Here is a 23,565-nt window from a genome sequence, read left to right on the forward strand (position 1 = left end):
GACGCCAGCCTCAACCTGCAGGTATACACAGGTGCACGCAGGTATACACAGGTGCACGCAGGTATACACAGGTGCACGCAGGTATACACAGGTACACACAGGTGCACATAGGTATATGCAGGTGCACGCAGGTATACGCAGGTACACACAGGTGCACATAGGTATATGCAGGTGTACACACAGGTACATGCAGGTACACGCAGGTACACGCAGGTGCACGCAGGTGCACGCAGGTGCACGCAGGTGCACGCAGGTGCACGCAGGTGCACGCAGGTGCTGTTGTACTGGATTTGGCTTGTTGTCACAATAGAAACCCTGTGGTGTCACCGTTGTTAGGGTGTTGCCGTGGGAAACGGAATGTCAAGTTATGAATTGAACGACAACTCTCTGGTGTTCTTCGCCTACTACCACGGCCTGCTGGGAAGTGGTCTGTGGACCCGGCTGCAGACGTTCTGCTGCCGCAACGGGTCGTGTGACTTTTACAACAACCAGGACCAGAACTGCTCTACCAGTGTGAGTCTGGACTCTGTTCATGTGGTGTGAACAATCTTTTGAAGCGGTTTATTAAAACCACTTGTCGGTCTTGGGCGTCTCCTTGTCCACAGGTGTCTGAGGTCCAGGTCATCGTCTACAGTTCTGGTCTGAACATGTACAACCTGTATGCTCCATGTCCAGGTGGAGTCGGTCAGAGACTCAGGTGAGCTGTGCAGCAGGTTTGTGACCTCACAGGTGTTGACTTCCTGTTATTGATTGATTGATTGATTGATCGATCAGTGTTGAAGGAGGCCAGCTGGTGATCAGGGATCTGGGGAACTCGTTCATAAACCATCCCTGGACTCAGTTGTGGAATCAGGTGAGTGTTGACGACAGTCAGGTGTAAGGTTCTACAACAGCGCCCTCACCTGTTCACTTCACTCACTGTGCAGAAGTTACGAGGCCTGGCGTCAGTTCACCTGTCGGTGCGTCTGCAGCCGCCCTGCACTAACTCCACCCCCTCCACCCTCTACCTCAACAACCCGTACGTCAGAGACGCTCTGCACATCAGCCCTGCTGCTCTCCCCTGGACCATCTGCAGGTAAACACCTGAGCTCACCTGTGACCTGTGTCACCTGGACACCCCCCCCGTTGACACGCCCTCTGCTTGTCTTCTCAGTTCTGAGGTGAACCTCAACTACGGCCGACTCTACATGGACGTGAGGAAACAGTACGAGAAGCTTCTCGCTGCTCTGGTCAGTGAACCCGCCTTTAAATCATGTGACCTGATGTCAGTGGCCCCGCCTTTAAATCACATGATCTCTGACGTTGTCAGTTACCCCGCCTTTAAATCATATGACCTGACGTCAGTGACTCCGCCTTTAAATCACGTGACCTCTGACGTTGTCAGTGACCCGGCCTGTAAATCATGACCTGACGTCAGTGAGCCCGCCTTTAAATATCATGACCTCTGACATCGTCAGTGACCCCGACTTTAAATCACTTGACCTCTGACGTCGCCAGTGGCCCCGCCTTTAAATCACGTGGCCTCTGACGTCGTCAGTGACCCCACCTTTAAATCACATGACCTGGTGATGAGATTAAAGTTCTCTCAAACCTCCTGATTGGTCAGACGGAGGGGGCGGTGCCTAATAAAAACTTTGCTGCTATATGCAGAAGTACCGGGTTCTGGTCTACAACGGTGACGTGGACATGGCGTGTAACTTCATGGGGGACGAGTGGTTTGTGGAGGCTCTGCACCAGCAGGTAACTTCCTGTTCACTGATCAATAAACAAAGTAACGTATGAGACGTTAGCCGTGGTGTTGCGACATGGTAACGTTGTGTTTCTGTAAGGTGACGGTTCAGCGGCGTCCGTGGTTCTATGACGCTGACGACGGTCGTCAGGTGGGAGGCTTCGTGAAAGAGTTTGACAACATGACCTTCCTCACTGTCAAGGTAAACATCATCATCATCAGGTGACCTCAGTGTTGTTTCCTGCTGCTGACCTCTGACCTCTCTCCTGCAGGGCTCTGGTCATATGGTTCCATCAGATAAACCAGCTGCTGCCTTCACTATGTTCTCCAACTTCATCAAGAGACTGCCCTTCTGACCTCTGACCTTTTTGTTTTTTCACACTGGTGTCTTAATGTGTCAATAAAGTTTCTATTTGAATCTCGACTGTCGTGGTGGATGAAACTGAAAAAGAAGCCCTGCTGCTTCCTTTCCTGTCTCCTCAAGGAATCATTAATTGTGTTATTGATCACAAACACATGAACCATCATGTGTTTGATATTTGTGCTGCAGGGGGCGCTGTTGCATGACAGACAAAGGCCGTCTGCGTCCATATGATTATTTATGGTGACGTCATTTTGTTTTCGTTGTGTGCGGGGGCAGAAGAAGCTGCTGATCGCAATCCTGTCACCCTGCTCCTCCTCCTCCTGTTGCTCCTCCTCCTCCTCCTCCTGCACCAGCAGCAGCAGGGATCAGGGATGCTGGTGTCCGGCCTTCCCCGCCTCGTTCCTCGGTGTTCGGTGTGATCGGTGACTCGAAGCTCGGTTCTCGGTCATGGTTCAGAAATCCCGGAACGGCGGGGTTTTCCCCGGAGCTCAGGCCGATCAGAAGAAGGTCGGCTTCGTTGGTTTGGACGGCGGAGCAACCGAGTCCAGCAGAGACGGAGCTCTGCTCATCTCAGGTAAACACCGCAGTGTGTGCGCGTGACGTCATTATATCTAATATAATCTATATATGTAACTGTTTAACCTCACACTCTATGTATTGATTATAGGTTTATTTTGTTTATATAAAGACAATGACTGTATATAAAGATGACTGTATATAGACGATGACTGTATATAAAGTCGACTGTATATAGAGACAATGACTGTATAAAGACCACGACTGTATATAGAGACAATGACTGTATATAAAGACTGACTGTATATAAAGACGACGACTGTGTATAGAGACAATGACTGTATATAAAGATGACGACTGTGTATAGAGACAATGACTGTATGTAAAAGATGATGACTGTATATAACGACAATGACTGTACATAAAGAAAATGACTGTATATAAAGACGACGACTGTATATAGAGACAATGACTGTATATAAAGACGACGACTGTATATAAAGATGACTGTGTAGTGAATGGACTTACATAATTCACCCTTGCACTTTGTAGGTCTATACACTTATGTCATGCGATTATTTCATATTGTGTTATGCATGTAGGAAGGACTGTTCCGGAATCATGGTCCCTTTAACTATGTTTGTGATGACGTAGAGCCCTGTGCTGGTTGGACTACTGTATATAAAGACGACGACTGTGTATAGAGACAATAACTGTACTGTATATAAAGACCCCAACTGTGTAAAGAGACAATGACTGTATATAAAGACTGACTGTATATAAAAACGACTTTATATAAAGACGACGACTGTATATAAAGACTACTGTATATAAAGACGACTGTATATAGAGACAATGACTGTATATAAAGACGACGACTGAATATAAAGACTACTGTATATAAAGACGACGACTGTATATAGAGACAATGACTGTATATAAAGACTACTGTATATAAAGACTACTGTATATAAAGACGATGACTGTATATAGAGACAATGACTGTATATAAAGACTACTGTATATAAAGACGACGACTGTATATAGAGACAATGACTGTTTATAAAGACGACTGTATATAAAGACGACAACTGTATATAAAGACAACGACTGTATATAGAGACAATGACTGTATATAAAGACCACAACTGTATATAGAGACAATGACTGTATATAAAGACGACGACTGAATATAAAGACTACTGTATATAAAGACGACGACTGTATATAGAGACAATGACTGTATATAAAGACTACTGTATATAAAGACGATGACTGTATATAGAGACAATGACTGTATATAAAGACTACTGTATATAAAGACGACGACTGTATATAGAGACAATGACTGTATATAGAGACAATGACTGTTTATAAAGACGACTGTATATAAAGACGACAACTGTATATAAAGACAACGACTGTATATAGAGACAATGACTGTATATAAAGACCACAACTGTATATAGAGACAATGACTGTATATAAAGACTACTTAATATAAAGACTACTGTATATAAAGACGACGACTGTATATAGAGACAATGACTGTATATAAAGACGACGACTGTATATAAAGACGACTGTATATAAAGACTACTGTATATAAAGACGATGACTGTATATAGAGACAATGACTGTATATAAAGACTACTGTATATAAAGACGACGACTGTATATAGAGACAATGACTGTTTATAAAGACGACTGTATATAAAGACGACAACTGTATATAAAGACAACGACTGTATATAGAGACAATGACTGTATATAAAGACCACAACTGTATATAGAGACAATGACTGTATATAAAGACGACGACTGAATATAAAGACTACTGTATATAAAGACGACGACTGTATATAGAGACAATGACTGTATATAAAGACTACTGTATATAAAGACGATGACTGTATATAGAGACAATGACTGTATATAAAGACTACTGTATATAAAGACGACGACTGTATATAGAGACAATGACTGTATATAGAGACAATGACTGTTTATAAAGACGACTGTATATAAAGACGACAACTGTATATAAAGACAACGACTGTATATAGAGACAATGACTGTATATAAAGACCACAACTGTATATAGAGACAATGACTGTATATAAAGACTACTTAATATAAAGACTACTGTATATAAAGACGACGACTGTATATAGAGACAATGACTGTATATAAAGACGACGACTGTATATAAAGACGACTGTATATAAAGACTACTGTATATAAAGACAACGACTGTATATAGAGACAATGACTGTATATAAAGACCACGGCTGTGTATAGAGACAACGACTGTATATAGAGACAATGACTGTATATAAAGACCACGGCTGTGTATAGAGACAATGACTGTATATAAAGACTGACTGTATATAAAGACGACGACTGTATATAAAGACCATGATTGTGTATAAAGACGATGACTATATAAAGATGACTGTATATAAAGACAATGACTGTATATAAAGACCATGACTGTATATAAAGATGACTGTATATAAAGACGACAAATGTATATAGAGACAATGACTGTATATAAAGACGACGACTGTGTATACAGACAATGACTATATAAAGACGATGACTGTATATAAAGATGACTATATAAAGACTACTGTATATAAAGACGACGATTGTATATAATGACGGCAGTATATAAAGACAACGACGACTGTATATAAAGACAACGACGACTGTATATAAAGACAATGACTGTATATAAAGACGACGACTGTATATGAAGACGTTTATTGATTTATTCATGATGTATTGATTGATTGGTCCTCAGCTGTGGAGGAGGGGCCTCGGCGGCAGCGCAGCAGTGTCTCTGGAGGAAAACGACCTCCTAAAAGAAACGCCCTCTACAGGCGACTGCAGAATTTTCTCTACAACGTCCTAGAGAGACCAAGAGGATGGGCCTTCATCTACCATGCCTACGTGTAAACACCTGTCCTCTCACCTGTCCTCTCACCTGTCCTCTCACCTGTCCTCTCACCTGTCCTCTCACCTGTCTCATGTATTGTGTCCAGGTTCCTGCTCGTGTTCTCCTGCCTCGTTCTTTCCGTTTTCTCCACCATCAAAGAATATGAGAAGAGTTCAGAGGATGCCCTTTACATCCTGGTATGACCTTTAGCCTCATACTTCTGATGAGTGACCTTTGACTGCTAACCTGTGACCTCTCACCTCTGACCTTGTAACAGGAAGTGGTCACCATTGTAGTGTTTGGGGTGGAGTACATGGTGAGGATCTGGGCTGCAGGCTGCTGCTGTCGATACAGAGGCTGGAGAGGACGACTCAAGTTTTCCAGGAAACCGTTCTGTGTCATTGGTGAGCCTGTCTGTCTCTCTGTCTGTCTCTCTGACCCGTCTGTCTCTCTGACCTGTCTGTCTGACCGTCTGTCTCTGACCTGTCTGTCTGACCCGTCTGTCTCTCTGTCCGACCTGTCTTTCTGTCTCTCTGACCTGTCTGTCTCTCAGACATCATGGTGCTGATTGCGTCCATCTCTGTGTTGGCGGCGGGGACTCAGGGAAACGTCTTTGCCACGTCAGCGATTCGTTCTCTTCGGTTCCTTCAGATCCTGAGGATGATCCGTATGGACCGCAGAGGAGGAACCTGGAAGCTGCTGGGATCAGTGGTCTACGCCCACAGCAAGGTGAGACGGGTTGTGGTTGTGGTGAGGTACTCAGAGTGATCCCTGCTGTTCACAGAGGCTCACGCTCAGTGAAAACATCGTTGTGTCTTCTGGACTGACCTTCTAGATAATCCATCTTGTCGGTGACAGTTGCATTTCTTTACAATGATCAGTCTGTTTGATGTTACCCATTTTGATGTCATCGACCTCTTTCTGTGTGAAATGAATACTGGCTTTAATTTCTTGAACTTCCTTTGAAATATCATCCAATCGTGTGATTGTTGAGTCCAATTTTTTTTGACAAAGCCTTGAAAATTCTCTTGCTGTTGATGCATTAGATCATTCACCTGTGCGAGCATAATACACTCCTCCTCAGACTTCACTTCTTGCTTCTGCTTAGGTGGCATGTTGTCACTGAAGGAGGCCTAAGTCTAGTCTGGTCTGGTCTGGTCTGGTGGATGGATGGATGGATGGATAGATAGATGGGCTGCTGCTAAGGCCTGGTGGTTGAGCTGCTCCTGGGACCAGGTAGCTCCTGCTGCTGAAGCTTGATGGTGTCTGAGCAGCTGAGTCCAGGTAGCTTCCACTGCTAGAACCAGGTGGAAGCTGCTGCTGCTTGATGGTATCAGATTAGGTGAGTCCAGGTAGCTAGCTAGGCTGCTGTTTGATGCAGACAGACAGGCCCAGATCAACATCCACCTGATATCTCCCCTTAAAACTGTCAATCAGCTTCTATAAGTTGACCACAAGCACTTCACAATCACCATTATTACTATTATCATTATTATTATTATTATTATTATTATTATTATCATTGTTATTATTGTTATTATCATTATTCACTACCCTCTAAAGTCATGATGGACAAAAATGTCCCAACTTCCATTAATACCACATTTTTTACAAAGTTTAAGGATACGTTGTGTGATGTTAGGGTTTCAGGGTGCAGTTGGATTTGCTGCAACAATGTCAGTGTGAGGCCTGATGAGAGTTTGAGAGGTTCTCCAGGTCATCAGATGGAAATCCAGGGTCTTTCAGTCGTGGCGCAAATCTGTTTTGTAGCTGCACACTCGGTTGTTTGGGAGCTTATGTTTTGCTGATATCTGGTGACATGACTTTCTTTGCAGGTGTTGAGGAGTGTGATGATGCGGATCAGCCCGGGTCCTGCCTGTTACATGTCCTCTCATATCACAGGGAAGAGATTTATTCTTGGACTTTGTCCCAAGGGTATTCCAAGGAGGACTGATATCGGTTACACAGCCCTTGTGGTGCTCAGCAGTCTTCTGGTGCTAGTTAGCCTTGTGTTAGCATGCTCTTGTCTGTTATTGTAGTTGAATGGAAGAATACAATCAGTTCCATGTGCTCCATTTACCTCCACATTCACTACTAACCAGTGCAGTAATCTTCTGTAGAAGTGTGTTGTAATCGTCCAGGGAGAGAGGAGGCATCTTCCTTCTGTTTGCTAACTGTGCTACATGCTTTGCTGAGGGTTAAAATCCTGAAATGACTGAATGTTTGATGGGTTTTTCTGAGCAGGGCTGAAGTTGTTTAGAGGGGGTCAGCCCTATGTCCCCACATTTCTAAGGATTTTTTTTCACAGAAAACTTTTGAAAAATTAGTTTACAATGCAGAATTTGTGCGACATCACAGGCCAGTCCAAGGAGGAGGCGATAGACCACCAATACCAGCAATGCAGAGAGCCAGGTCTGAGCCAATGCCAGAGATCCCAGCCACTGTGGATGAAGTGGAGGTCACAGGCTTTTTTTGCTACGTGCTGACAATGATTGGGGCATACTGGTGTTTGCAACAAATGAGAATCTGACCCTGCTGCAACAATGCAGAACAACTTACATGGATGCCACCTTTAGGAGTTGCCCTCGACCATACAGACAGTGTTTTACCATATTGGGAAACCATCATGGTTTCTGCCTCTTGTTCATGTGCTTATGGAACAGAGAACCATTGGACACTACAGGCAAGTACTCCAAGTGGCCATCCGACGAGTAACCCACCACAATTGGCGCCCTCAAGTTGTCGTCTGCGACTTTGAAAATGCTCTGAAGACAGCACTGGAAACAGTTCCCTCAAACCACAGTTGGAGGTTGTTATTTTCATTTCAACCAATCCCTGTGAAGGAGGATCCAAGAGCTCGGACCTTCCGCTTGCTCTGGTTCAGATGAACATAAGCATGCTCCCACCTCAGAGATGAATGCAGAAAAAAACAGAAATATTAATCTGTACTATTTCATTTTATAGCAGTTTTTTTTGGAAGTGGACATTTTTGTTCTTAATGACTTAACAGGGTAGTCTACAGGTAGTAGTGTGGTTTGAAGAAGACTTTTAAGGACCACAATCTAACATTAAATCTATATGATTGTCTCTGTCTCTCACCCTCAGGAGCTGATCACAGCCTGGTACATCGGTTTCCTGTGTCTCATTCTGGCAAGTTTCCTTGTTTATTTGGCAGAAAAAGAAGATAACGATCAGTTTGAGACGTACGCCGACGCCCTCTGGTGGGGACTGGTAAGACTGACACACACACACACACACACACACACACACACACACATTGTCTTAACTCCCATTTTCCCCCTCACTTTAATTTAAGGGTTAGGGTTCAGGTGTGTTCAGTTGTGTTCAGGTATGTTTAGTGTGACTTTAAAACCTTGACATCATCTCAGGTTCTTCTCAGGTTCTTCTCAGGTTCATCTCAGGTTCTTCTCAGGTTCATCTGAGGTTCATTTCAGGTTCTTCTCAGGTTCTTCTCAGGTTCTTCTCAGGTAGCTCACCTGTCTTCCTGTATTGTTTTTCTGCTGTCTCCTTCAGATCACCTTGACAACCATTGGTTATGGAGATAAGTTTCCCATCACCTGGAACGGTCGTCTTCTTGCTGCCACCTTCACTCTGATTGGAGTTTCATTCTTCGCTCTGCCTGCGGTGAGGTTCTCAATCAGTTACCTGAGGTCACCTGAGACAGGTGAGACTCACCTGGTCTGGTCGGCTCAGCTCAACTGCTTTGCTCTCTTCTGTCCTCAGGGGATCCTTGGTTCTGGTTTTGCTCTGAAGGTTCAGGAGCAGCACAGACAGAAACACTTTGAGAAGAGACGGAACCCAGCAGCTGGACTCATACAGGTGAGCCTAGACTGTGACATCACACTCTGCACAGCAGTGATGTCATCACAGGTAAGCTGCACTGACCACCATCATAAAGCCATACAGTCAGAATCTGATCCTGAATCTGAATCTGTATCTGAATCTGAATCTGAATCTGAATCTTATCCTGAATCTGATCCAGAATCACATCAGATTTAATGCAGTGAATGATGTGAACGCAGCATCACTGTGTCATGTTTTCACACACGTGCTTTTACTTTGAAAGAGCTGAACATTTCTTGTTGTTTCCATGGAAACAGTGGCATTGTGTTTGTGTGCAGGCAGCGTGGAGAGTTTATGCCACAAATCTGAGCCGAACTGATCTGTCGTCAACGTGGGACTACTACGAGAGAACAGTGTCTGTCCCCATGTACAGGTGACAAAAATAATAATAATCTGTATGTGACATCACAATAATAATAATAATCTGTATGTAACAGCAATAATAATAATCTGTATGTAACATGTACATGTGACATCACAATAATAATAATCTGTATGTAACATGTACATGTGACATAACAATAATAATAATCTGTATGTAACATGTACATGTGACATAACAATAATAATAATCTGTGTGTAACATATATGTGACATAACGATAATAACAATCTGAATGTAACATGTACATGTGACATAATAATAATAATAATCTGTATGTAACATAACAATAATAATAATCTGTATGTAACATGTACATGTGACATCGCAATAATAATAATCTGTATGTAACATGTACATGTGACATCACAACAATAATAATAATAATAACCTGTATGTAACATGTACAGGTGACATCACAATAATAATAATAATCTGTATGTAACATGTACAGGTGACATCACAATAATTTGTATGTAACATAATTATAATCTGTATGTAACATGTACATGTGACATTGCGATAATAATCTGTATGTAACATATCAATAATAATGATCTGTAGGTAACATGTACATGTAACATAACAATAATAATAATCTGTATGTAATATGTACAGGGAAATCAGGGAAATACAAAGATCCCTGTCAGACGAAGTGAAACCTGAAAAGCAGATGTTACAGAAGAAGATTCTTGAATATTATTTATGAGAAATCTTTCATTCTTGCTCCTCAAAGCAAACAGGAAACAATTCCATTCACGTTTATTTGTGCTGAATCATCACAAACATGATCTTACGTCTGTACACAGACAACATCATGGAGCAGAGAAACACAAACACTAGTGGGCACTTTTAACAGAAGAAGAACTCTCTGACAGAACCAGAACCAGGCTCAAAGATCTCGACACTAAGTGTCTCTGTCTACAGATGTCCTCACACTTAGTGTCTCTGTCTTCAGATGTCCTCACACTAAGTGTCTCTGTCTTCAGATGTCCTCACACTAAGTGTCTCTGTCTCCAGATGTCCTCACGCTGTGTCTCTGTCTTCAGATGTCCTCACACTAAGTGTCTCTGTCTCCAGATGTCCTCACGCTAAGTGTCTCTGTCTCCAGATGTCCTCACACTAAGTGTCTCTGTCTCCAGATGTCCTCACACTAAGTGTCTCTGTCTTCAGATGTCCTCACACTAAGTGTCTCTGTCTTCAGATGTCCTCACACTAAGTGTCTCGGTCTCCAGATGTCCTCACACTAAGTGTCTCTGTCTTCAGATGTCCTCACACTAAGTGTCTCTGTCTTCGATATGTCCTCACACTAAGTGTCTCTGTCTCCAGGCTGATTCCGCCGCTCAATCAACTGGATTTACTGAGGAACCTGAAGAACAAGTCAGGACTCTCTTTCAGGTACAAGTATACACAGAGTACTACAAGTACTCCATAAAATACTTCATGATAAAAATGCACCTGTGTGACGGCCTCTCTCATGTCTGTCTGTCTGTCAGGAAAGATGTCCAGCCTGAACAGTCTCCCAGGTTTGTGTCCACTTCTGTCCTCATCAGAATTCTAGTTTGGAGTTAGTTAAATGTCCAACATGTTGACCTCTGACCTCAGTGACCTCTGATAAGAAAACCTCTGACCTGTCTGTCTGTCTCTCTGTCTGTCTTCAGTCAGAAAGTCAGTCTGAAGGAGAGGGTTTTTTCATCCCCCCGAAGTTCAGGAACCAAAGGAAAAGGTTCTCCACAGCACGGTGAGTGAGGACATCATCTAAGGTCCCTCAGACCCACAGAGACAAGCACAGAGACCACAGAGAAAAGCGCAGAGACAAGCACAGAGACTACCACAGAGACAACCACAGAGACAAGCACAGAGACGACCACAGAGACGACCACAGAGACGACCACAGAGACAACCACAGAGACAACCACAGAGACAAGCACAGAGACGACCACAGAGACAATCACAGAGACAACCACAGGGACAATCACAGAGACAACCACAGAGATCACCACAGAGACAATCACAGAGACAACCACAGAGACCTCAGAGACAACCTCAGAGACAACCACAGAGACAACCACAGAGACCACCACAGAGACAACCTCAGAGACAATCCCAGAGACAACCACAGAGACCACAGGGACAAGCACGGAGACAACCACAGAGACAAGCACAGAGATCACAGGGACAACCACAGAGACAACCACAGAGACAACCACGGAGACCACAGAGACAACCACAGAGACCACCACAGAGACAACCTCAGAGACAATCCCAGAGACAACCACAGAGACCACAGGGACAAGCACGGAGACAACCACAGAGACAAGCACAGAGATCACAGGGACAACCACAGAGACAACCACGGAGACCACAGAGACAACCGCAGAGACGACCACAGAGACGACCACAGAGACGACCACAGAGACATCGCTCTGAATCTGATTTGTCTCTGCAGTGGTTCCATCCATTGGCCCCGGTGTTGCTCCTGGTCCTGGAGGTCCAGGGGGAGTCCAGACCCTGAGGCGTTCCCCTAGTGTGGAGCCATGTCAGGAGGAAAGTCCCAGCAAGGTCCCAAAAAGTTGGAGCTTCGGGGAACGAAGCCGAACCCGGCAGGCCTTCAGAATCAGAGGAGCTGCCTCCCGACAAAACTCTGAGGGTAAGATGAGCCAGAACCTGCCACCAAAAACTGTAAATCAGGTTAGGACTGAGCTCCTCTCTGAAGTTCATGAGAGGAGCTCAGTCCTAACCTAACCTGATTCTCTGGAGGTCAGTCATCAGTGAGCAAGAACACAAACTATTTGCCCCAGTGGTCACTTGCTGAACTGCAACTAAAAATCATCTGTAGCTCAATATAGTTTCTTTTTTGTCATCACTGCGGAGAAGCTAAGTTTCTCCTCCAGTCCTCTCAGGGCTCAGTATTGGAGGCTTGTGGTTCAGGACTCATGTTCAGGTCTTGTGGTCCAGGTTCAGGTCACATGTTAGTAATTCCTTTTTTATCGACAAACACAGGTAACATTTCATGTAACACTTTAATTAGGTTTAGATCTCCACAGTCCTGAGGGGTTCAGTTTCCAAAGCCAGACCTGAACCAATGCCAGACCCGACCTGGTGATGTAAGACCAGATCAATTGATTGATTACAAGACAAAATACCATTGAGCTGATTCTGTGAGAGATAAAATAATACATCAAAGAGAAGTAAGGAGGAGGTCTGGTTTATTCTGGATCAGACTGTTTATTCTGGATCAGATCGTTTATACTGGATCAGACTGTTTGTACTGGATCAGACTGTTTATTCTGGATCAGACCGTTTATTCTGGATCAGACCATTTATACTGGATCAGACTGTTTATTCTGGATCAGACCGTTTATACTAAGTGAGGCTAATAGAATGATGATGATGATGACGGTGGTCTCTGTCTCCTCCTGTAGTGCTGATAGAGATGCAGGACGAAGAGTTCAGACAGAAGAGCTCACCAGGTCAGCACACACACACACACACACACACACACACACACACACACACACACATACATAGACATGATCACATGATGTGATTGGTGTGGGTTCTGTGGAGGTCTGGTTCTGGGTCAACTGAACCTGAAGGAAGAGGGATAGTCTAAAGTCCCAGAATATAGTTCAGGTCTCCACTGCACATGTTTTCATCTGCTCCAGGCGTTTGGACCGGGTCCAGGCGTTTGGACCTGGTCCAGACGTCCAGTGTTGAGTGCTTCAGGTTGGTGGCGCTGTTGTTCTTCCAGATGCGAGTCTTCCAGGAGAAGACATGGCTGACGACAACAAGAGCTGCCACTGTGAGTTCGTCCCTCAGGACCTGACGCCGGGGTTAAAGGTCACCATCAGAGCCATCTGGTATCAAAGCTTTAATTTTGTTTCATCAGAGAAAATCTTGTTGTTTTTTTCACTTTCTGGACTCATCGTTCATTTTTGGCTTCACTCACTTTTGTTTGCTGTTTATGATTCATTATTGTTTTGTTTTTATTGGTTTGTGCTTGCCCAGGGTCAAAGGTCACCATCAGCTGTGGGGTAAGGCCCATTAGTGAGATGTTGTAGTTCGCTTCATCCTTTTGTCTTTCACTGTTTCTGTTGTTGTTTTGTTGTGTTGTGAGGTAAGAACTTCTTCTTCTCCTCCTTCTTCTTCTTCTTATCATTGTTATTATCATTATTATTATTATTATTATTATTATTATTATTATTATTATTATTATTAATAATAATAATAATAATAACATTATTAATAATATTATTATTGTACAGAGCCCCTAAAGGGACATGGAAAAAAAATTGAGGTTGAAAAAACAAAAAATCACACAAAAACTTCCATTCAATGCGACGAGAGAAGAGAACACTAATGTTAATGTTGTCCACACAACATGTTTAATATTTATACATAAAACCTATCATATATTTATTCATTTATTGTCAGTAACTGCATCTTCTTACTCTGGAGTATTTAAAAAAAAATTTGAATAAGATGTGAAAAGTTTCTGTCTCTACGTGAAACTCCTAACCTGGCAGCCCCAATAGCTGTCAATCAAAGTCCAGTGGCTGGATGTCTGTTCTCCAGTAACCATGACGCTGTCCACAGTCATTTGTATTTGGTTCTAATGAACTCAGTCAGGACCGAGTCTCAGAAGGTTTCCTCTCTCACTCACCGTGTTTACTGGCCTCGCAAAAACTTTGTTTTACATGTCCCTTAAGGGCCCCGTGTTATTATTATTATTATTATTATTTTTATTTTTATTGTTGTTGTTATTGTTATTGTTATTGTTATTGTTATTATTATTATTATTATCATTATCATTATTGTTATTATTATTATTATTATTATTATTATTATCATTATTGTTATTATTAATATTATTGCTATTGTTGTTGTTGCTTTATTATTATTGTTATTATTATAGTTGTTGCTTTTATTATTATAATTATTATTATTATTGTTCTTATTATTATTATTATTATTGTTGTTGTTTTTATTATTATTTTTATTATTATTATTACCTAAACTTAAATGTTCCTAGAACCAGAATCAGATTCTGGATCGAGTCCTGGACAAACTGCATCAGTGTCAGTTTGTAAATGGATGATTTCTATGATGTTTCTATGGAAACGGCGTGGCAGACCAGCAGGGGACGGCGCTCAGTGACTGTCTCTGTTGTGTCGCAGCATCATGCGCTTCATGGTTTCAAAGAGGAAGTTCAAGGAGAGTCTTCGTCCTTACGACGTCATGGACGTGATCGAACAGTACTCGGCCGGACACCTGGACATGTTAGCACGAATCAAGAACCTGCAGTCCAGGTGAGTGTGCCCTGACCTTTGACCCCTGATGTTTTGTTTCTGGATGACGGACGCATGGTCTTCTGTCTCCACAGAGTGGATCAGATCGTCGGCAGAGGGACGCCCGTCACAGACAAAGACCGCCCAAAAGCGTCCAGCGAGGAGCTTCCTGATGACCCGAGCATGATGGGACGTCTGGGGAAGGTGGAGAAGCAGGTGACGCCCACAGGTGACCGGAGTCATGATCTCTTTCATGATGAAGACACGCCTTCATCTCTGAATCTGATTGGTCCTCTCTAGGTCCTGTCCATGGAGCGGAAGTTAGACTTCCTGGTTAACATCTACATCCAAAGAATGGGAATTCCTCAGGCTGAAACCGACGCTTACTTTGGATCCAAGGAGCCGGACCCAGCACCGCCCTACCACAGTCCTGTGGACCAGCTGGACAAAAACCAGTCCATGTCCAAAAACCCACAGTCAGTGTTGTTGTTTCTCATATTGTTGTTGTAAACACGTTGTTGTGTACTTTTGTGTGTTTTATTTTGTTGTTTATGTAGGGTGTTGCCTGGCGACCATGTGGAGAAGACTCGCTTTAGGATGAAGATGGTTCGCTCTAGCAGCTCCACCGGACACAGGAACTACAGCGCCCCCACATGCCCGCCCTCCACCTCCTGGCAGCCCATTAGCTCCCAGCTCCCTCAACAGGTTCCGCCCCCCCCTCAGGGTAGCCATGGCAACACGCCGAGTCCAGTGGGAGACAGGTCTCTGGTTCGACTCCCACCCCCTCCGGCTGGAGAGAGGCACGGTGGGAACCGATCGAACCGTCAGAGCACCGGAGAACGAGGAGGGGCGGAGAGAGCAGAGCAGGGAGGGGGGGCAGGGGGCGGGGAAGAGGAGGTGAAAGTGGACAGCGACACGTCCGTCTCCATCCCGTCTGTGGACCACGAGGAGCTGGAGCGCTCGTTCAGCGGCTTCTCCATCTCACAGTCCAGAGAGAACGTGGACTTCCTCAACAGCACCTTCTACAACAGAGCAGGGGGTGGGGCAACGCTCTGCGCCGCCGTACGCCCCTACATCGCTGAGGGCGAGTCCGACTCCGACTCGGAGCTCTGTGCCCCTTCACCTCACTCGGACCAGGTTTGGACCGGAACCAAGTAGAAGTGAACCAGCAGAACATTAAAGACTTTGAACTGTAGAGGGTGGTGTCACACCGCTCATCATCAGAAGAAGAGTTGAGAGCAAAGCATCATGGGAACACAGGTGTCTGCACTGTGTCTGAGTCTGACATGCCCACGTCTGATTGTAAGCTTGTCTGTATTAAAAGTATGCTATCACTTTAATATTGTGTTTGCTGTCGTCACCATGACGACGGCTTTTCTTTTTTAACGTCTTCTGTATCAATGTTCAAACATCGTAATAAAACCTTCTGTTTCTCTTGTTTTGTCTGTGATTCCACATCAGTGAGAGGTCAAACAGAGGTCACTGCTCCGTGACCTTTGCTACTTCAGAAAAGTTTAAACTGAACCGCCTCTTCTACAGTTAACTCCGCCCCAAAGTTTGCTGATTCGCCGAGGACCACACGGTGGTGTAGAGGTTAACACTCTTGCCTTCACAGCAAGAAGACCAGGGTTTGTGGCCCGGTCAGAACAAGAGTCTTTCTGCATGGAGGTCACATGTTCTCCCTGTGCGTGGGTTTTCTCCAGGCTCCTCCCATAGAAACCTGAGATCAAGGAAACTGTCGGTGTGAGAGTGGACGGTTGTTTGTCTCTGTGTCCCTGTGATGGACAGGTGATCTGTCCAGGGTGTGGCCCCGCCCAGGGGAGCTCATGTCTCATTAAGGGGGGCTGAGACCCCCGACACCTGTGACTGTCAGGTTGTGTGTGTATTACTGTAGACTCTGGTACTGCAGTTCAATGTTCCTGTCATAGATCACATCATGATGGAGATTATAGCTGATGTGAATATTTCTGTTGCAGATGGAAACACTTTAACTTAACTGTAGTTTAGAAGTGACTTTTTGAATCTCGCTGTAGATAAAATCTTAATGTTTGACAGCATTTCAGTGACTGTTTACATTTACATGTGGAAATATAGTCATGAAATAGTATTGAGCAAAATGTTTGAATGTAAAATAGAGTGAAAAAAGTGAGTCAGTATAATGATAGGTCCATAATAAACTATGTTTTATCAGTTTGATCCATATTCTCATCGTCAGGTTCCAGCTGAATAAATATCAAATGAAATTTGGTCGCACTGCAGCATTTATCATCATTAATGAAAGGATGAATGAGTGAATTACACTGTATAAAATGTAACAGTGTTCATATATTGACTCCTCTCTTCACATAAATGTCATGTGTTCATATTTCTGCTCAACTGGATTAAAATGGAGGCTGTGCTCTTTGTTTACCTGTTGCCATGGTGAATTATGGTATCAGTGCTCCATTGATGATGTCTTTTTTATTCCCATTTTATTCACGCGTAACTCAGAGTGAACTGAACTGATGCTGATCAGCTGTTCAGAAACCAGCTCAGAGTTGGTCAACCGAGAGTTAAGGTTTTAACTCGGAGTTTGTTGAACCTGCTTTCTGAAACGGGCTCATGTATGTGATGATTCAGCACAAATAGCACAAATAAAACTCAACTGAATTGAATTGATGGTGTGAATGTGTGTGTCAAGTGGTTAAGTTCAGGTCATGTGACTGTGAATGTGTGTGTAAAGTGGTTTAGTTCAGGTCATGTGACCGTGAATGTGTGTGTAAAGTGGTTTAGTTCAGGTCATGTGACTGTGAATGTGTGTGTAAAGTGGTTTAGTTCAGGTCATGTGACTGTGAATGTGTGTGTAAAGTGGTTTAGTTCAGGTCATGTGACCGTGAATGTGTGTAAAGTGGTTTAGTTCAGGTCATGTGACCGTGAATGTGTGAATATGTGTGTAAAGTGTTTTAGTTCAGGTCATGTGACTGTGAATGTGTGAATGTGTGTGTAAAGTGGTTTAGTTCAGGTCATGTGACTGAATGTGTGAATGTGTGTGTAAAGTGGTTTGGTTCAGGTCATGTGACCGTGAATGTGTGAATATGTGTGTAAAGTGTTTTAGTTCAGGTCATGTGACTGAATGTGTGAATGTGTGTGTAAAGTGGTTTAGTTCAGGTCATGTGACTGAATGTGTGAATGTGTGTGTAAAGTGGTTTAGTTCAGGTCATGTGACCGTGAATGTGTGAATGTGTGTGTAAAGTGGTTTAGTTCAGGTCATGTGACCGTGAATGTGTGAATGTGTGTGTAAAGTGGTTTAGTTCAGGTCATGTGACTGAATGTGTGTAAAGTAGTTTAGTTCAGGTCATGTGACTGTGAATGTGTGAATGTGTGTGTAAAGTGGTTTGGTTCAGGTCATGTGACCGTGAATGTGTGAATGTGTGTGTAAAGTGGTTTAGTTCAGGTCATGTGACTGAATGTGTGAATGTGTGTGTAAAGTGGTTTAGTTCAGGTCATGTGACTGTGAATGTGTGTGTAAAGTGGTTTAGTTCAGGTCATGTGACTGTGAATGTGTGTGTAAAGTGGTTTAGTTCAGGTCATGTGACCGTGAATGTGTGTAAAGTGGTTTAGTTCAGGTCATGTGACCGTGAATGTGTGAATATGTGTGTAAAGTGTTTTAGTTCAGGTCATGTGACTGTGAATGTGTGAATGTGTGTGTAAAGTGGTTTAGTTCAGGTCATGTGACTGAATGTGTGAATGTGTGTGTAAAGTGGTTTAGTTCAGGTCATGTGACTGTGAATGTGTGTGTAAAGTGGTTTAGTTCAGGTCATGTGACCGTGAATGTGTGAATGTGTGTGTAAAGTGGTTTAGTTCAGGTCATGTGACCGTGAATGTGTGAATGTGTGTGTAAAGTGGTTTAGTTCAGGTCATGTGACTGAATGTGTGTAAAGTAGTTTAGTTCAGGTCATGTGACTGTGAATGTGTGAATGTGTGTGTAAAGTGGTTTGGTTCAGGTCATGTGACCGTGAATGTGTGAATGTGTGTGTAAAGTGGTTTAGTTCAGGTCATGTGACTGAATGTGTGAATGTGTGTGTAAAGTGGTTTAGTTCAGGTCATGTGACTGAATGTGTGAATGTGTGTGTAAAGTGGTTTAGTTCAAGTCATGTGACCGTGAATGTGTGTGTAAAGTGGTTTAGTTCAGGTCATGTGACTGAATGTGTGAATGTGTGTGTAAAGTGGTTTAGTTCAGGTCATGTAATTGTGAATGTGTGAGTAAAGTGGTTAAGTTCAGGTCATGTGAATGTGTTAATGTGTGTGTAAAGTGGTTTAGTTCAGGTCATGTGACTGTGAATGTGTGTGTAAAGTGGTTTAGTTCAGGTCATGTGACTGTGAATGTGTGAATGTGTGTAAATTGGTTTAGTTCAGGTCATGTGACTGTGAATGTGTGAATGTGTGTGTAAAGTGGTTTAGTTCAGGTCATGTGAATGTGTGAATGTGTGTGTAAAGTGATTTAGTTCAGGTCATGTGACCGTGAATGTGTGAATGTGTGTAAATTGGTTTAGTTCAGGTCATGTGACTGTGAATGTGTGAATGTGTGTGTAAAGTGGTTTAGTTCAGGTCATGTGACTGAATGTGTGAATGTGTGTGTAAAGTGGTTTAGTTCAGGTCATGTGACTGTGAATGTGTGTGTAAAGTGGTTTAGTTCAGGTCATGTGACCGTGAATGTGTGAATGTGTGTGTAAAGTGGTTTAGTTCAGGTCATGTGACCGTGAATGTGTGAATGTGTGTGTAAAGTGGTTTAGTTCAGGTCATGTGACTGAATGTGTGTAAAGTAGTTTAGTTCAGGTCATGTGACTGTGAATGTGTGAATGTGTGTGTAAAGTGGTTTGGTTCAGGTCATGTGACCGTGAATGTGTGAATGTGTGTGTAAAGTGGTTTAGTTCAGGTCATGTGACTGAATGTGTGAATGTGTGTGTAAAGTGGTTTAGTTCAGGTCATGTGACTGAATGTGTGAATGTGTGTGTAAAGTGGTTTAGTTCAAGTCATGTGACCGTGAATGTGTGTGTAAAGTGGTTTAGTTCAGGTCATGTGACTGAATGTGTGAATGTGTGTGTAAAGTGGTTTAGTTCAGGTCATGTAATTGTGAATGTGTGAGTAAAGTGGTTAAGTTCAGGTCATGTGAATGTGTTAATGTGTGTGTAAAGTGGTTTAGTTCAGGTCATGTGACTGTGAATGTGTGTGTAAAGTGGTTTAGTTCAGGTCATGTGAATGTGTGAATGTGTGTGTAAAGTGATTTAGTTCAGGTCATGTGACTGTGAATGTGTGAATGTGTGTAAATTGGTTTAGTTCAGGTCATGTGAATGTGAATGTGTGTGTAAAGTGGTTTAGTTCAGGTCATGTGACCGTGAATGTGTGAATGCGTGTGTAAAGTGGTTTAGTTCAGGTCATGTGACTGTGAATGTGTGAATGTGAATCACAGATTAATATAAACTGTTCATGTTTATTTTATTTACTAATTTGGACAATCACTCACACAGTCATTCACACATTCACTCACTCACACAGTCATTCACACATTCACACACACTGACACAATCAATCACACAGTCATTCACACATTCACACAGTCATTCACACACACTGACATGATCACTCACACAGTCATTCACACACACTGACATGATCACTTACACATTCACACAGTCATTCACAATCACTGACACGATCACTCGCAGTCATTCACACATTCACTCATTCACACAAACTGACACGATCACTCATTAACTCATTCACAGGTATGTAGATGTTCAGTGACACAGAAAACACTCGTTCATATATAACAGAGAAAAACACACAGACATGTTATTGTTTGTCCTCCTGTCTCTTCTGTCTGTCCTCTTGTCTGTCTTTTGCAGGTTGTACTGTAGGAGGTGCAGTGCTGCCCTCTACAGTTCAAAGTTTGAAGTTGTCCATCATTCTCTTCCTCCTTAACCCCTGTCTTTATTGTCTGTCCTCCTGTCCGTCCACCACATAGTACTGCTGTCTCTGGATGTGCTGGTATAGTGTGGTGAACTTAGACACCCTCCTCATCCTCGGCAAGATGAAATTGTGAGTGAAGGCATCTCTGCTGAGAGAGCTCCGCCCCTCCACCGCCAGGACGCTGTTAATAAAGTTCAGACAGAAACTGAAGCAGTTATGGTTGTCCTCATTAAACCTAGACAGAGAGAGACAGAAAGGTGTGAGAGTTTACCTGTACCAGGTGTGTGAGTGTACCTTTACCAGATGTGTGAGTGTACCTGCACCAGGTGTGTGAGTGTACCTGTACCAGGTGTGTGAGTGTACCTTTACCAGATGTGTGAGTGTACCTGCACCAGGTGTGTGAGTGTACCTGTACCATGTGTGAGAGTGTACCTGTACCAGGTGTGTGAGTGTACCTTTACCAGATGTGTGAGTGTACCTGCACCAGGTGTGTGAGTGTACCTGTACCATGTGTGAGAGTGTACCTGTACCAGGTGTGTGAGTGTACCTTTACCAGGTGTGTGAGTGTACCTGTACCAGGTGTGTGAGTGTACCTGTACCAGGTGTGAGAGTGTACCTGTACCAGGTGTGAGAGTTTACCTGTATCAGGTGTGTGAGTGTACCTGTACCAGGTGTTGTAGTGTAGCTGTACCAGGTGTGTGAGTGTACCTGTGCCAGGTGTGAGAGTTTACCCGTACCAGTTGTATGAGTGTACTTGTACCAGGTGTGTGAGTGTACCTGTACCAGGTGTGAGAGTGTACCTGTGCCAGACAGGGTCCCACATAGGTCCTTCAGAGAAGCGACCCAGGTACTGGTCCCACTGATCCATCAGGTGGAACATGTCTGGTCGGACCAGAGGAACACTGACGCAGTGCTCCCACCCACTCTGATCTCTACGGACACCACTCTGAGTGTAGTTATACACAAGGCCTACACACACACACACACACACAGTGATTATGTCTGACATGGACGGGGAAGGACTGTGGTATCTGGCCACGACCTCTGACCTCTGACTCCTACCTTGAGTGCTGGAGATGCCGGTGTGAAGATCTGACGTTCCATCAAAGTCTCTGAGGACAAAAACAGCAATTACACACTGTTCTTCTGGATCATCTTTAAATCCAGACTCAAAACCCACTGGTTTAAACTCTGTAATTCACTGTTGTCCTGTTTCTGTTTCTATTGTTGTTTGTTTGTTTTGTACACTGTCCTTGTTTCAGACCTGGTTCAGACCGGATGAGCACAGTTCAGACCTGGTTCAGACCGGATGAACACAGTTCAGACCTGGTTCAGACCGATTGAACACAGCTCAGACCTGGTTCAGACCTGGTTCAGACCTGGTTCAGACTGGTTGAACACAGTTCAGACCAGGTTCAGACTGGTTGAACACAACTCAGACCTGGTTCAGACCGATTGAACACAGCTCAGACCTGGTTCAGACCTGGTTCAGACTGGTTGAACACAGTTCAGACCTGGTTCAGACCTGGTTCAGACTGGTTGAACATAGTTCAGACCTGGTTCAGACCTGGTTCAGACTGGATGAACACAGTTCAGACCTGGTTCAGACCTGAAAGAATCTGAAATCATGTGAACCCTTACCTGTGCAGGTTGTCGTGTGCAGGTGCGATCAACAGGCAGCACGAGCTCTTGTGTCCATTAGTGAAGGGGGAGGGGAGGCTGACTGGCGCCTCCTGCAGTCTGCTCCCCCTCAGCTCGTCTCCACAGCTTGGACACCGCTCCGGCACAGAGAAACAGAAGATGTTCTTCTGACAGTGACTCAGTCGGATCACACTGCTCTCCATCTCCTCCATCTTCTCTTCTGTTGCTCCTCTCACTCGTTCTCTTCTTCTCTGTTACATTGTTACACCCAGTTGCCAGGTTACAACCTATTTGATGACATCACATGCTCACATGCAGCCTATCACATTGTAGCCACTGTCAGACAGACGGTCATGTGACCAGACTCACCTGGAGCTCCTTCAGTCTGAACTGGTGACCTTTGGACCGTGTTAAGAACATCGTCATGGAAACTGGGAGTGGACGTGTTCTGAAGTTACCTGTGTGTGTGTCCAGGTATTACTAATGTTGTGGGGACCTAAACCTGTACACAGTCACATTATGGGGACTAGTCTTCCTTGTCGGGACAAAGAGTCCCCATAACGTAAATGACTACATTTTAAGGTGAAGATATGTTTTAAGGTTAGGATTAGGATTAGGATTAAACCACTAGTAATTATGGTTGAGGTCAGGGTAAATCTCCAGGAAATTAATGTAAATCAATGCAATGTCCCCTCAAGTCATGAAGTCGAACGTGTGTGTGTGCGTGTGAACTGTAAAACAGATAAAACAAAGTTTTATCATTAACTTCCTGTAAAGATAAAAGGTTCCTGTCTGTTAACCATGTGAAGTTTGGTTAATCTCAGCTACTATCGTCGTTTTATCAACTAAGACTTAATTATGACGTCACGATGACGTGTATTTGGCATGG

The 23,565-nt window shown here is 43.6% G+C and overlaps 3 protein-coding genes across 9 annotated transcripts; 2 read left to right on the forward strand and 1 right to left on the reverse strand.

Annotated features, from left to right (window-relative positions):
- On the forward strand, positions 1-2,153 carry ctsa (cathepsin A; the record flags this gene model as incomplete). The annotated part of the gene is given in 9 exon segments (XM_058632281.1): positions 1-21; positions 337-513; positions 606-697; positions 775-853; positions 927-1,075; positions 1,154-1,229; positions 1,651-1,740; positions 1,830-1,931; positions 2,002-2,153. Coding segments are annotated over 9 exon segments (870 nt in total), but the record flags the coding sequence as incomplete, so codon positions are not given.
- Positions 2,154-2,284: 131 nt separating this feature from the next.
- LOC131461206 (potassium voltage-gated channel subfamily KQT member 2) lies at positions 2,285-16,524 on the forward strand. Of its 6 annotated transcripts, none has more exons than XM_058632274.1 (19): positions 2,285-2,667; positions 5,416-5,566; positions 5,657-5,747; positions 5,828-5,954; positions 6,104-6,279; positions 8,656-8,781; positions 9,085-9,195; positions 9,295-9,390; positions 9,693-9,787; positions 11,125-11,193; positions 11,292-11,321; positions 11,457-11,536; positions 12,245-12,445; positions 13,221-13,268; positions 13,550-13,832; positions 14,976-15,107; positions 15,182-15,302; positions 15,387-15,562; positions 15,644-16,524. In XM_058632274.1, the coding sequence occupies exons 1-19, from the start codon at positions 2,541-2,543 to the stop codon at positions 16,242-16,244; spliced, it is 2,841 nt and encodes a 946-aa protein (XP_058488257.1). In that variant the 5' UTR covers positions 2,285-2,540; the 3' UTR covers positions 16,245-16,524. The 6 variants fall into 6 exon arrangements, 5 of the variants coding, with proteins under 5 accessions (XP_058488257.1, XP_058488259.1, XP_058488258.1 ...); XM_058632276.1 differs by having other exon boundaries at positions 13,550-13,658; XR_009240455.1 differs by lacking the exons at positions 15,387-15,562; positions 15,644-16,524 and having other exon boundaries at positions 13,550-13,658; positions 13,807-13,832.
- Positions 16,525-20,544: 4,020 nt separating this feature from the next.
- On the reverse strand, positions 20,545-23,534 carry LOC131461214 (MKRN2 opposite strand protein-like). Of its 2 annotated transcripts, none has more exons than XM_058632290.1 (4): positions 22,677-23,534; positions 22,098-22,147; positions 21,836-22,004; positions 20,545-21,216 (listed from the first exon to the last, which is right to left on the reverse strand). In XM_058632290.1, exons 1-4 carry the CDS (start codon positions 22,886-22,888, stop codon positions 21,057-21,059), a joined length of 591 nt encoding a protein of 196 aa, XP_058488273.1. In that variant the 5' UTR covers positions 22,889-23,534; the 3' UTR covers positions 20,545-21,056. The 2 variants fall into 2 exon arrangements, with proteins under 2 accessions (XP_058488273.1, XP_058488272.1); XM_058632289.1 differs by having other exon boundaries at positions 20,545-21,270.
- Between the last annotated feature and the right edge of the window lie 31 nt (positions 23,535-23,565).

Source organism: Solea solea, chromosome 6 (genome assembly GCF_958295425.1).
Source record: "Solea solea chromosome 6, fSolSol10.1, whole genome shotgun sequence".
Taxonomy (NCBI): Eukaryota; Metazoa; Chordata; class Actinopteri; order Pleuronectiformes; family Soleidae; genus Solea; species Solea solea.

Excerpts from the sequence above, each read along its gene's own strand:
- LOC131461214 (XM_058632289.1), bottom strand. The coding sequence starts at position 22,888 with ATGGAGGAGATGGAGAGCAGTGTGATCCGACTGAGTCACTGTCAGAAG. Across the intron at positions 22,005-22,097 it reads CGGCATCTCCAGCACTCAAG|GCCTTGTGTATAACTACACT; the intron begins GTAGGAGTCAGA and ends GTGTGTGTGTAG. Across the intron at positions 21,271-21,835 it reads TGGGACCCTGTCTGGCACAG|GTTTAATGAGGACAACCATA; the intron begins GTACACTCTCAC and ends CTCTCTGTCTAG.
- LOC131461206 (XM_058632274.1), top strand. The coding sequence starts at position 2,541 with ATGGTTCAGAAATCCCGGAACGGCGGGGTTTTCCCCGGAGCTCAGGCC. Across the intron at positions 5,748-5,827 it reads AGGATGCCCTTTACATCCTG|GAAGTGGTCACCATTGTAGT; the intron begins GTATGACCTTTA and ends ACCTTGTAACAG. Across the intron at positions 13,833-14,975 it reads AGGTCACCATCAGCTGTGGG|CATCATGCGCTTCATGGTTT; the intron begins GTAAGGCCCATT and ends GTTGTGTCGCAG.